Source organism: Cariama cristata, unplaced genomic scaffold (assembly GCF_000690535.1).
Source record: "Cariama cristata isolate BGI_N322 unplaced genomic scaffold, ASM69053v1 scaffold37211, whole genome shotgun sequence".
In the NCBI taxonomy this organism is placed as follows: domain Eukaryota; kingdom Metazoa; phylum Chordata; class Aves; order Cariamiformes; family Cariamidae; genus Cariama; species Cariama cristata.
Genome location: NW_009601659.1, coordinates 21,424 through 35,098, shown reverse-complemented (window position 1 = coordinate 35,098; position 13,675 = coordinate 21,424). Strand labels below are relative to the sequence as shown.

Sequence of the window (13,675 nt, the reverse complement as noted above, 5' to 3'; positions counted from 1 at the left end):
CAACTGGATTTAGCTCTGTTCACTACCACCCTCTGGACATGGCCAGTCAGCCCGTTTTCCACCCAGCGAAGGGTATTCCTTTCCAGGCCATGAGCTGCCAGTTTCTCCAGGAGAATGCCATGGAAGACAGTGTCAGTGACTGGACACAGAATCATACTCCTTCAGTGGTAACATACCACAGCATGGGCCTTGAGATGAGAAAATTTCACTAAAGGGCTAGTTTAGAAAAGTTAACTTTACCCCTTTTATGACAAAAATTTCCTGGAAATACATTTCTACTGTAAGAAAAATTGATTGGGGGAAGGAAAAAAAAACCAAAGTGAGTCAGCAAGAGGTATGCACCATCTACCTCATTTTGTATTTCTGTAGTTGCCCTGGGCTATGACATTTTCCCCCCACACTCCAAGACAGGGCTGCACCTCACACCCCATAACATCAGAATGCTCCCTGGCAATAGCAGCTCCAGATGCCCCTCTAAAGTTGTTCCTTATGGTGTAATTTATTTTTCTTCTGAGTAAATCACTCAGGTTGTAGCAGTGAATGGGACTTTTCAGGATCTATCCATTGTCTTGCCTCATCCCTGCTGTAAACATCTAGACAGCAAAGAGTCATTTATGACCCTAGAGGAAGGAACAGGAGACGGAAAGTTCAGGAGCAAGCAATTATTTTACTTGTATCACCAATGGTACCTCCAACGAATAGAAGGGAAATCAGAGTAAACACTCCATCTAAATGTCCTGTGAATGGCATATACACAGTTGGAACTATTAAGATCTAATTAATTTCTTTTTATTTATTTCATTTAGACAAGATGCAACAGATTGGGGTGGCTAGTATGCAAAGGGAATGGTTATTGCCTGATTGGCTTAGTGAGGCTTAGTAAGTGATGCAGGATAGTGCCTCAATTTACCAAAACCTAAAGAGGATTCAAGATCTGACTATTGCATAATAGTGCCAAGTAATTTAATATCATTCATGTAATTTGGTGGTGACACTCAATTTAAAAGTCAGTATTATAAGTTACAAAGCTAGATTTTGGATCCCTCGGCTCATACTTAGCAACACTGCTTTGCACAGAAGAAATTACCACTGGGCTCATTGATTCTGACTTTCTTTCCTATGGCATAAGGGCATCAGAATCCTGTGTTTACTGGAAAGACTCAGAGAAGTTTTTACTGTGTTTACTGAAAAGACATCTGGAAATATACACACTAGGAGATAAGATCCCTCTGTATGTCCTCTGAGCACTCAGAAATCAGAGCCCAAAGCTTCTAGATGCAGTTTCTGCAACTATATTCTGATTACAGCTGGAACTACAACCTGGTCAGACAAACAGGCTAGGCTCAATTCCCAGTAGCCTCAGTTCTCTCTGTTGTGTACTTTTAGCAAATTAATTAGGTGGTACTGTTCTTCTTGAGAGTTTTATTTTGTTTTAACAGTTAAAACCAGATGGATTTTTATTGCCAACATGCTGATTCTCTCAAATGCAGTATTCTAATCTGACAAAGACAAGGCATGGAAAGTGTAGAGGAAAAAAGCCAATAAAGAGATGAAGAGTACCCTGGTCAGAGTTGTTATTGTTACTCATGGAAAATATAATTAAAGGGATGGATCAGACATACAATAAATCCAGTCCTCTGGAAACATTAGTTGAATCATTAGAAAATATTCACAACAACCCTCTCTGATTTCTGATCCACAGCTTTCCCACTGTTTCAGTACATCCTGGCCAATGGCAGTACAGCTCGTTTCAGACGTCCATACATCATACCTTAAGTGGCAAAACACAAGGGAGTTTAGTAAGGAAGGTCTGAAACTGATTACTAATCGTCGTCCAGAGGTTGCTGGGTGAATCCATCGGCAAGGCTTCCATAAAGGTAGCAATATTTTCCAAACAGCGTAGCATTGCACCCCCTGTCGGTAAATTCTTTTTGTTGTTTAAACCCTGGGAAACAAAATGAGAACTGTAAACAAATGTACACATGCAGAAACGGTCCCTTACACAGTATTTGGAAATGCTGAAGTTAATTTGTTCAAACCAAATACTACTTATCTCTTCTATAATGCTTCAATGATAAAATGTTGTGCAGGGAATTTGAACTGTGTATGTGACAGTTAAGTCTAGTTCAGTTCCTAAAGTATTGACCAAAAGATTTTGAGCCAAAATGTTATAAGCAGGGTCCTAACTCATAACCTCCTTAGACTGGCATGGCAGTGAAAAAAGCAGAACTCAAAGTATTTACCAGTGGATTGCCCATGTTTTCCTTTGGACAGTTTTAAACAAGTTATGTTCATTAATGTTCAGTAGACCATGTAAAATTTTTTGACTTGTGTACTAGGGCCAGGCCAGGAAAGACATAAGCAGCTTTAAAGTGATGTCAAAATCTTTGTATGAAGCAACTGCCATGTTCTTGGAAGAGCAGGATACATGTAAGTGACTAGTGCTAGCAGGAGGATAAAAGTTACAGTAGAAATAAGCCAAGCACACAGAAGGCAGTCAGAGAAAGGCAGGCAATAAATCTTTGGACTACTTAGAGAAACTGCCATCAGATACAGTGGAGAGGGAGAACTGAGATGTACAAGCAGCAATGCTCCTGAAAAACAGAAACAGTGCTGGGGGAAGTGATGGTCTACACTACCAATGTGTAAGACAGCTCCAGAGCTGGTCTGAGGGGGAAAAAAAAAGCCACAAAAAACTACCAGTGAGAGCAAAATCCAGAAGAAAAATGGTGAGGAGAGCCTAATCCTGTTTCCAGGGAGGACAAAACAAAAATTCACATTGCTTTTGGTGATGTAAATTTGAACTCTTAATGAATGAGAAGAAATGATCCAATATGCCTGCTAATGTTAATAAAACTAGCACCATTAACAGAGCCGATTGCCAAAATACCTCTAACAGCTGGCTCAGAGCAGCAACGGAACTCAGCTCACTGAAGTCCATAAGAGATGTGGCCAAGGTCCGTAAAAAACTTCCATCTGAAATTCAAATGACATTTTTGCATTGGCTGTCCACACAGAGGTAACTGAAAGGGTCAGAAATGCCTGCAGGTATTCCACATTACCTTTAATATTGCTCTGAAAGAGCTGGGGGAAGATGCCATTGGGAGCCAGCTGATGGAACACACAACGGAGGAACTGCTTGGCCACACCTGCAGCATTTCCAGGGATCATCATGCTGAAATGGAGGGAAGGAGAAGGAAAAGGAAGAAGAAAGAAATTGCATTGCAGATTAAACACTTCTCAAAGCTGTCTATGTGGAGAAAATAAAGATGATCCCATTCTTATTAATTATGGAAGTGTTCAGTTATGAGTGAGACAGTCAAAAGCAGAACTGTCCTGTTCTGCAGTTCAGAACTGTACTGTCAACAGTTCATCATGTTGATTTTATGACTTCAGATCAGCTATGCAGACCTGAAAAAGTTATGTACACATACCTAAGGCATTTAAGTCTCAATAAATAGTTGCATTTTTCCTGATTCTCATAGGTTTATTTGTGAGTCATCCGAGTTTGAACTATAATACTGCTCTCACCTTGTGTATTTCAGTGATACAGGATGATGTTCTTGGCTTTACCATAAAACATGTGAGCAACAGGTAAACAAACCATTATAATATTAGTTTGCCTCTTGCAGTTCCCTTCAAGAGATGAAGTACTTCCTAATCACTCATATAATGAATGGTTTCATTTAAAAAGATAAAGTATTGTCTATTTACTCATAAACTGCACATCTTAACATGTTTTACAGCTTCTCAAAATGAATTCATACTATTCAGCATCTGATTTACATAATGAGAGATTGCTACCTGGGGTTCTCCATGGCCAAGGATGATTCATTTGATTGAATGTATGGAGATAGTTTATCAAGACAAATACTGAACACAGAACAAGCTAGAAAAAGCTGCACTGAAACTGTGAAAACCAGAAGGCATCTTTAAATTATGTCTGAATCTGAGTTTTTTCAAGTTCAATACATATGAATACAGGTTTCTGTTCATCTTCAGAACACACAAGATACTTGAAACAAGTGGGAAAGGATAGGTTTTTCCTCTTACTCACAAACCTTAAATTAATTTTTTAAAAGTTAAACTTAGTTGATTTCAGGCCAGGAAGGATGATGCTTTAGATTAATTTTTTCATTTTGGCCAAGGTATCTTTTGCTACCATACCTTTCTGCTTGATTAGAAAAACTGGTACTTGATGCCAACCTGGAATAAAAATAAAAAAATAAGTGAAGCTCATATGGTTTTTTTGTGTTTCATTTTTAAGCAAGCCAATTAAGTTTGGGGTTTTTTTTAAATAATAAACAAGAATTTTAGAGAACATTTAAAATGTCAACAGAAAGGTCTTCTGAAGAGCACATAGATTCGGTCAATTCATGTTTGCATGACATATAAACTCCATTCAGACTTGCAGTCTCAGAAATACCTCTGAAGACAAATCTACTTGCCTCCCTGTATTAGCATGAAGATAATGAAGTAAAGCTATTGCCTTACACGCACATCATGGATAACAACTAACCTAGAGGGACTGGAGAAAAAAAAGTTTGCCAGAAGCTGCCTACTGACTGAATTGCTTCTGATTAGCACAGCAAGATAGACTAAGCCAAAATTCTCCACTTTGCAGTCTGAGGTGAGGCTTCTAGTTCCAGATTTTGGCACCTAAATAACCAGCCTGATTTCAGAAACACTAAGTACCTATGAGCTCTTACAAAGTTAGATGAGAAATACTGGGTTCTCAAAAATCAGGTAATTTATTTTAGTACCTAAATATAGACTTTAAAGCCAACTATGGGCATTCAGTGATGAAAATATTGAACACAATCTTGAAGCAAAATCATGCACTTCAATATCCAGAACATGTAAACGAATAGAATTGGGGCTTCCAATATCAAAGCAACACAATACTAAAAGCCACTAAAAAGCAATTATAAGGATGTACATCAGAAGCATCTCTTACATACAAAATACCATGCAACTTTTACTTTCATCTGCTGCACATCAGTATTTCAGCTGGTATAAGTTGATATGTCTAAATGGAAAGTTCATAGAGCTACACTAATTTACAACTGCTGATGATCTGGCCTTCAATGTTTATCTTTGATTCACGACCCTTTTAGGCTGGATTTAGCTGTTGCTCAATCCTGTGTCAGCCTCTATTCTGAAGATAGTTTCCTCTCTAGTCACCACTGCAAAATCCAAAAAGGATCCTAAGGCAGCTCAGTTGAAGGCATTACTGTAAACCAAAATGGATGGTGATTTTCACTAATGATGCATGACAAGCTGGGGACACAGCATACTTTCAACAGTGCAATAATCTCAAACTGGATGGTGCAGGGGATTGAAGATTATATTCTTTTCAGTCGTCCCAGCATTAGAGTCCCTAACTCCACTGCTGTTAAGAGGAGTCCACACTAAAATACAACATATTAATCCTGGTGTGCAAAGCCAATTCTGGGTGAAAATAGGTCTGAGGCTACCTTCAAGCAATACAGACCTTGAATCTGGAACAACTGTAGCATCTGCTTACATTATAGCACATGAGGATTTCTGCAGAATGCAATGAGACTAATCACATGCCCAATGCACATTACATTTATTTTCAAAAATCTACTAAAGCATACAAATGTAACAGTATAAAATATTTCTTCTAAGAGAAATCAAGAAGTCCCATGCAAAGTTTTTCTCTCCTTTCGAATGCAATAATGCAAGTGTGGGTTTTATGATTAAAAAAATTTGGTTTCTAACTTTGGAAAAACTTCATGAGACATGAACTACACTAAACACTTGAGAACATCAGAAACGTTTTCAAATTTACAGCTTGTATGTATTTATCATTACTACTCTAAGCATTTTGTTGCACAAAGGCCATGAACCCCCATTATTACCTCCACTTTGCAGACCACAAAGCAGAACAGTAGACAGTAAATGGGTGCGTTCAAATTTGTACATGTTAAGAACAGAAGTTAAGCTTTTCAAAGTTTCTCAATAATTCAAGAGCCTAAATGCCATTTTCAAACAGGGTTTTGATGATTGGAAAGCTAAATCTCGATGGAAATCAATGAAATAAGAATCAACAAGCCAAACATCTTGATTCAGGAACTAGAGCATAAAGTTAAGTACATGCCAGAGTCTTATAAACATGTCAATCTCTAACCATCAGTAACTTGAACCCAGAACTTTTTCTCTTCTGAAAATCCCAAGAGATGCCTATCTGTACCTGTGGGTACCCAAACAACTTTTGAAAATCTGTGTACTGTCTAGGTATTCCGAAAGACCCTGGATTCCCTAACTCCTTGTTTCCTCTTCTAAGCATGAAAGTAGTAGTTCTTTTCTAAGAATAAAAATGCAAGAAGTCTAATTCATTCTCACTTCTGTTGTCAGATGGGTATTTGGAGGTAATGATACAGTATTGCTTGATGAAAGACAGCAATTTAGGTTATATATGTGAAGCACCTGAATGACCCTCTGCTTGTATATGCTACTTATTTTGCATATATTCAAAATAATTCTTTTGTGGGCAGCCTCTTATTGGACTTAGAATTTGTCAGAAACAACAGCCAGTAGAAAGAACACGGGACATTTCTCAGAAATACCCCATGTTGTATGCCATCTGCTGCTCTAAAACAATCCGCTGTCTCACTCCAAAGATGCATCATTTCTTTCTCAAAGCACACAAAAAGGTAGCCCACTCGGTCTTCGTCCCTTGATAATTTATATTCCAAATTATTTACTCTCTGTGGCTGTAGTACTGATGTATTTACAAGAATCACACAGAATGGATAGCATCTGTCTAGATTAGAAACTTTGCCTCCATCACAGTTCATTAGCACTGACAGCAGGGAACTGCAGCCTTGCAATTAATGGAAATGGAGGACCTGAATAGCTGCTTTGTTTAAATGGAATTGGGATGTTGTGGAGAGGCAGGGCTGTGAAGAGCCATGTCCCTGCAGAAGTCACAGTCAAGCAATTTTAACTTCCATCACTGAAAAGAACATGGAAAAGGAAAGCTGTGCATCATTTCTGCACTTCTAGTGCTGCTCAGAAGTTTATTCCGAAACATCCTCAACGCATCCCTCCCACCTCTCACGCAGGAAGTTGCGGAGGTGGCCAAGGCAGCAATGACAAGTAAAGCAATAGTAATGGTGCACTTCAATTATCCATGCACACTGGGTAAAAGTCACAAGAGAAAAATAATAGACACCAAATGTTTAAGACCTTACCAGAGACAATCTCATGCAGCAGCTGGTTAGGAAGCCCTCATAAGGAGATGAAACTCTTTACTTAGTCTTAATTAGCATAAAAAATATGGTTGAAAAGCCTGAAGAGCTTCAGGTATGCTAATGAATGACCATACCTAGGAGTCAACAGTCCTCCAGGAGCAACAAAGTTCAGAAAAGCTGATCACATTTGTGCATAACTTCTAAAGCAGGAACTACATAAAAGTGAAAAATTCTGTCAAAGCAGCAAAAAGGGGTAGCCAAGAGAATAAGCACAGAAGCTGTTCAAGAACATTACATTGGAAGCACATGGCCAAGGCATCCCACTTGTCAAGAAAGACCTCAAGAGAGCAGAAGAAAGGAAAGGTGAGGAAAGTTATTAGAAAAAAGAATGCTTCTTTCAAAAAGCTGAAGTCACGTCTCAAATGAAAGCAGAAAAGAGCATAAATTCTGACAAATCCAATGTAAAACTACACGAAGGCAGGCCAAAAAACAGTTCAAGGAGCAACTAGCAGAAGAAATAAAAACTAACAGTAAATTTTTCCTCAAATAAAATGGGACCAAGAAACTCACCAATTGTTGCATCAATTGCTGTTCAGGTAATAAACAGGGCACTCAAGGAAGATAAGGGTACTGCAGAAAAACTGAATTAACTCTTTACATCACTGCTTACAGTGGGACAAGCTGGGGAGATTCCTGAGTTGGAACCTCCCTTTGGAGGGTAAAAGGGGAGGACATCAAAGGAGCTGCCCAAAATTGAAATGACAGTGGAAGAAGTTACATAAGAAATTGTTACTCATCATTTTATCAAAGACACAGACAGAACCAGATGTTATTCATTTAAGAGTTCTAAAATATATAACTTCATATAGTGAAGTTTATGTAAACCCAACTCCAGGCACAAAATTCTTTCAATCAAATGGGAGAGAGGAAAGTCCTGATTTTACCTTCCTACAGACTGCATGATGTCTAACAGCAGAGGAGCAGCCAAGTCTGGACTAAGATGAATGAATGTTGAGAGCACAACTATGGCCAGGCCTAGTGTTTCTTCATCATATTCTTCGAGAATAGCCCCACAGTCATGGCACCTGCAAAGAACAGATTTAAAAACTGACATTAACAAATTTAAAACAAAGTAATTACTATATATACATATGTGAATAATTATGTATTTTTAAAGTACTATTATGTAGTACACTCTATTTGAAATTTATTTAGAAAGATAATGTAACTGTGATCTTTCTATAATTAATAACAGTCCATGGCTTTCAAACATTAATAAAGCTTCTCACTAGCTGCACTATTTCTTCACTGACAAATGAGGGCCACAGGGCAGGCCTTGTTTTGGGTCCTTCATTGGTAATTGTTAACCAATTCCCTCACTACATTGGACTGCTTCAGTTTGCACTATCCAAGAGAAATCTGCAGCAGTGAAGACTAGCCCTCAGCAATGTGGACACCAGCCAGTTCATGCAACTTGGACCCAGGCGAGGGCTCAAGTCCCTGGCACTCTTCTATTTAGCAGCATAGACACAAACAATGACACTCATAGATGATCTTAAAGAGATGGAACAATTTCACATTGTCCTTCCTGTCAGTCATGAATTATGAATAACCAATTATACAATTAGGAAACAATGATCTGATTGGTTCCCACAGGAGTTATAGCTATTAAGAAAGAAATGAAAGGACCTCTCAGGGGCACAGAACCTTAGATTTCAGAGAGCTCTCCTTTCCCAGGGCAGATTTGCTGCTGAGTCACTTATCCTTCCTGAAATGCTCAAAGACAACTGATGAAGTTCTGAAAGGGCTCTGTAATGTCTAATTATAAAGGGCATGTCAGATTGAGGAGAGATAAGACAGCCTTTCACAACCTACAGAAAGACAAACCAATGTGGAAAACTGGCTTATCTCAACCCAGTAGGAAGGCTTGCTTAATTTGATCAATCAGTTGCTAATGACTCCAACAAATTGTGATATTTTAACTTAATGGAATTGTACAGGCAATTTTCTTGCCTTTGTTACTGAGCAGAAAGAAAATACGCCAACAAAGTCACAGAAATCAAGCTCAGCTGGTCTGTATGTTAATAGGTGGTGCTAGAGCTTTGCTAAAATGGCCAAAGGAAGTGCCAAAGATAAGCCTAACCTTTGCGATGCTTCAGTTTGTCACACAATAAGGTCCACTTCCAGTCACAGTCTGCACAATGGCCCTGTCTTTCTCCAGTGATCATCCTGGCATGTCTGTCTACTGCACTGAGTGCAGGAGCACAGGGAAGAACTTCCGGTTTCTCTTCCCAATTTTTCACCAAATCAATGCATGGCTCCTGGCTGACTGCTTTACTTCTCCATTAAATAAGTACACTTATGTTCAACACTTCCTTTAGAGGCATTTTAACCAACTAATTAAGGTTTGCAAAAGCTTTCAGGATCAGTGACTATCAGCATCAAAAATGCTACGTTGATTTCACATGATTACACATTAACAGTTACCTATTTCAACAGAAACTCAAAGGAATTTTTAAAAAGAGCTTTTTGGTTTTTATCTAAAACAAAAGTGGTTTCTGAAGGATCACAAGGAACCCTTGATTTAAAATAGGATGGAAAGTGCTTCCGCTGCCCTCCGTGCACACACAACAGCCTGAGTCATCATTTTGCCTGTGCAAACTCACACAGGTCCTACCGAATTAAAAGCACATCTTGCTGGCAGTGTTTAGAAGATGTTTACCTTGGGGTAAAAAAATTTATTAAAGAAATTAGCATAGAGATAAATGATAGAATGGACTTAATGTTTCCATAAAATATATCTATACTTTACTTGACCTATTTGAAGTTCAACTAGTTCTTTGAAAGGAATAGGAACAGAACTTACTTGTCAGTCATCACAATGGGCTGGTCATCAGCAAATTCTTCTGGTGCAGGTACAAACATACTGACTATACTGGGTGCTGACAGCAAGCTAGATTTTGTGGCACCTTAAGGCAATTAGAGGAAAAAAATTAAAAAAAAAAAAAAAGAAAGAAAATCACTAAACAGAAATCCAAACTGCTTGAAGAGCAGACTTCTAATAAAGAGCCATAAGGGTTTTACTGTGCATAGAAATAAGAAATAAAATGTGTCTACAAAAGGATACATAGCACATTCCTTGTTTCTGCCAGATTATTCCAATTACCTAGAACTACCAAATTAAAAAAAAAAAAAAAAAAAAAAAATTCTTGGGGGGAAAATAGATAACAAAGAACAAAAATTCCAGGAAGGCAGATGTGTCTTTTTTAGGGAGAGGGGATGATTCTACAGTTGCTATGATACTGGACACCAGAAGATTTGCAGTTTTCCCCGTATTTCTAAGGAATTACCTTCCCATAGTTCTCGGTGACATGAAAAAGAAAATAAATTCATATGTCTCAACACCAGGTCATCAATCTATTCATACCATCCCTAACAGAGACATAGGAGAGAAATGAGGAAAGGACAGCTAGAAGAAATAATTCATATGGAGTTGAGAAACACTGAGAACATTGGAGCGCTGATGATTAGAAATGCTTTCCGTTGAAAGTCTTCACAAACGTCTTTATTTTCCAAAGCTGAGTTGTTCAGCTGGGGGCATAGCCATTGTGATCATGCCAACATACGGGGTTCCCTTTGCCTTTGCCACTTTTTGTGCACCTAATTTCTGATAGATGCTTGTTTTAATCGGAAAAGTTATATGTAATGGAAGATTGAAACTCTCATCTTCTCTGAGTTCTGGTTTCCAGAATTATAGCAATATAGAGCAGTCCGACAGTCTAACATCTCTCCAGTATGGTGGTTTTCCTCCCTTGGTCCCTCTGTTTTCATTAAGCAGACAACAGCAATTGCAGAAAAAAATCGTACAGAAGAGGCACCTATCCACCTAGTCTGGTTGCTAAGAAAACCTCAGGAAGAATAACCAGACTTATTCATGAGCCATCAGAAACTTGGATCAAAGCTACTGTGACGTACAAGCTATATAATTCATCTGAGATGCCTTGTGATGGTCATTTAAATACTGTTAGCAGTTTCATCCTCCAGGTCACTAAGACAGAAAGAGAGGTTCAATTCTTGAAGAAAAACATCTCTTTTGGTTGCCACATGTAGCTGACAGAATAGAGACGGCATTACTCCTGTTCCCATATTCCAGTGCATACTCAGCTCCTATAATGAATACAGTGAGCTCAGCCGGTAGACACCTCTTTATGTATATAAGCTGTCCCCAAGGGCATCTCATCCTAAAGACCAATCTATGAAAAGCTCATTTTGTAACTCAATTTTTAGAAGAGTACCAATGCCCTTTTGATGCCAACTCAACCACAGATTAAGCAAACCGTTATTGACTTTCTTGGTGGTTGCTTCAATCTGCAGATTCAGATTTAATGTTAACATTAGTCTGTCCTGATAATATTTAACTATGGAAACAGGAGGAAGCTTCTCCACCTAAGCTAGGTTCAGATAGAATTTCTGATGAGACAATCCCAGTTACTGCAGGAAAAGCAAATTTAATACCAGCTCTCAGGCAAAATAATCTGAGCAGCTCCCACAATTTCTGAACTCAAAATATGTGGAGCGATGAGGGCTTGTTTCACAAGAGTAAGACAGCTTTTAAAAAATCATTTTACTAAGTATGGAAGGAAATATTTCTTTTCCATACAGAGTTCAGTACTTCACAGCTGTCCCCTCAGACTTTGTTGGATATGAGCAGACACTTCAGGAAGTCTAGAATATTCTTCAGTAATGTACAACACTATCCAGAATGCAAGGAATAGGAGTAAATTTTCACATATATTTAGCTAGGTTTTTTTTCCCCCCTTGACAAACGAACAAAGATCCCTCTACCATGACTTTGGAAGTTTCACTGTGATGTTTTCTAGATGTAAGTCCCATTGCAGCACACAAATGCTAAAAGCTGTCATAATGCAGGTTACAACGTTGGAATAGGACTTAACTACTCAAAATAAAAATGTCCTCTCTCGTGCACTGAACAGTAGGAAAAAAACATGATTTAGGCAAAGAAGGTAGGTCACTGCCCCATTGCAAGGCTGTAGGAAAGTCTGGATATATTTTGGCTATGAGGGAGGAGAGTTCATAAAGAAATGAGATTCAACCACGCTGCATACACAGTCTTTTATTTCCAGGTTGACAGCCAAAACAAGTACTAGCAGAAAGCCAGTAATTCTTATCAGTTGTCCCTGTCTTGAATGAAATGTCTTGTCTAATAACTTTTCAATAACCTACATTCTGCAGGACAGTTGAGGGCTTTAATACAGCCGAATGGAACATAAAATCCAGCACCATTTGGTACTAACCAAAAAACCTTCCTGGCAGTCTTAGCAGAAAGATCAGGTGAAATGGACACTGAACTAACCTCTCATTCTTAGTGGTGGTCCCTCCAAGTCAGGGTTTAGGCAAACAGGGACATTGCACAGCCGCTTTCCATGCTGTATCTGCTCTGTGAATAAATACAGAACTATGAATCCAACATCTGTCACCAGCACCACAAGTCTTAAACAGTTAAAAAAAGAGAAAGAAAAATACAACAGCTATTGAAAAAAACAAAGAAAAGAGTTAATTTTTTAAGCATAGAAAAAGGGTGAAGGGAGGGGGAGAGAAAGGTGAAAGAAGTCTACACAGGAAAAAGGACACAGATAACCTAATGTCAAAGAAAGCATTTTAGAAAAGTAAATGTCATTAAACAAGAAAGGAAGTGCTAGCTGTAAAGATTCAAAAAGATAAGGAACATATGAGTCACAAAAAGAGAAAGACAGCATTTAGAAACATCAAGAGACCACAAGTCAGGTATAATTTGCACTGATAGAAGCTAAACACAAAATAATATTGTTTTACAGATAGTAAGCTTGGGAAAAGAGTGGTCTGAAATACGAAATTAGAGACACATGCTACCTACCAATGTAAAAAAAAAAAAAAGCATGCATGAAACAAGCACACACCATATACGTATGTGGGATAAGACTATTTCCTAGCTGTTATATCCAAGTACAATGACTCTTAAAATTGTGGTGTGACATTGAAATGACAAATAGTCACACTGAGCATTTGTGCTGGGGAAAAAAAACCACACAACTGTTTTCTGTCCAAATAATAATTTTACTTTGAAACTAGTGGTTGCAAAAGAGAGTGTGAGATGCGAAGGTTTCCAGAATAGAACATTTTACTTTGTATCTCCATGCTTGGAAGCTTTTAGTTGGAATGAATATTAGAGGGAAAAGTCACAGAGGTTGTGCCAAGTCCACTTGCTTTCTTCATAAGATTAACAAGACAGAGTTCCTAAGTGGTTTCGAGCACTGACTTGTTCCTTTTGAACATAGGCTAACTGCTTCTTGCAGAATGAAAGCAGTAACTTTTTCATCTCTAAATCCCCGCCTAAGAAACTAGATACCAGCTAAGTCTTGTCAATAAACAAACTTACCTGCTGACAGGATGAAAAA

At 38.3% G+C, this 13,675-nt stretch overlaps 1 protein-coding gene across 1 annotated transcript in view; it reads right to left on the bottom strand.

The window, feature by feature from the left end:
* Positions 1-1,771: 1,771 nt before the first annotated feature.
* Positions 1,772-13,675, bottom strand: part of LOC104169585 (protein unc-79 homolog) — a gene marked incomplete at both ends in the record, with an annotated part of 29,640 nt that continues 17,736 nt past the window's right edge. Inside the window, 7 exon segments of the mRNA XM_009710535.1 lie at positions 1,772-1,945; positions 2,891-2,976; positions 3,063-3,175; positions 4,168-4,206; positions 8,165-8,305; positions 10,087-10,189; positions 12,595-12,678. Coding sequence (XP_009708837.1) covers positions 1,772-1,945; positions 2,891-2,976; positions 3,063-3,175; positions 4,168-4,206; positions 8,165-8,305; positions 10,087-10,189; positions 12,595-12,678 — 740 coding nt within the window.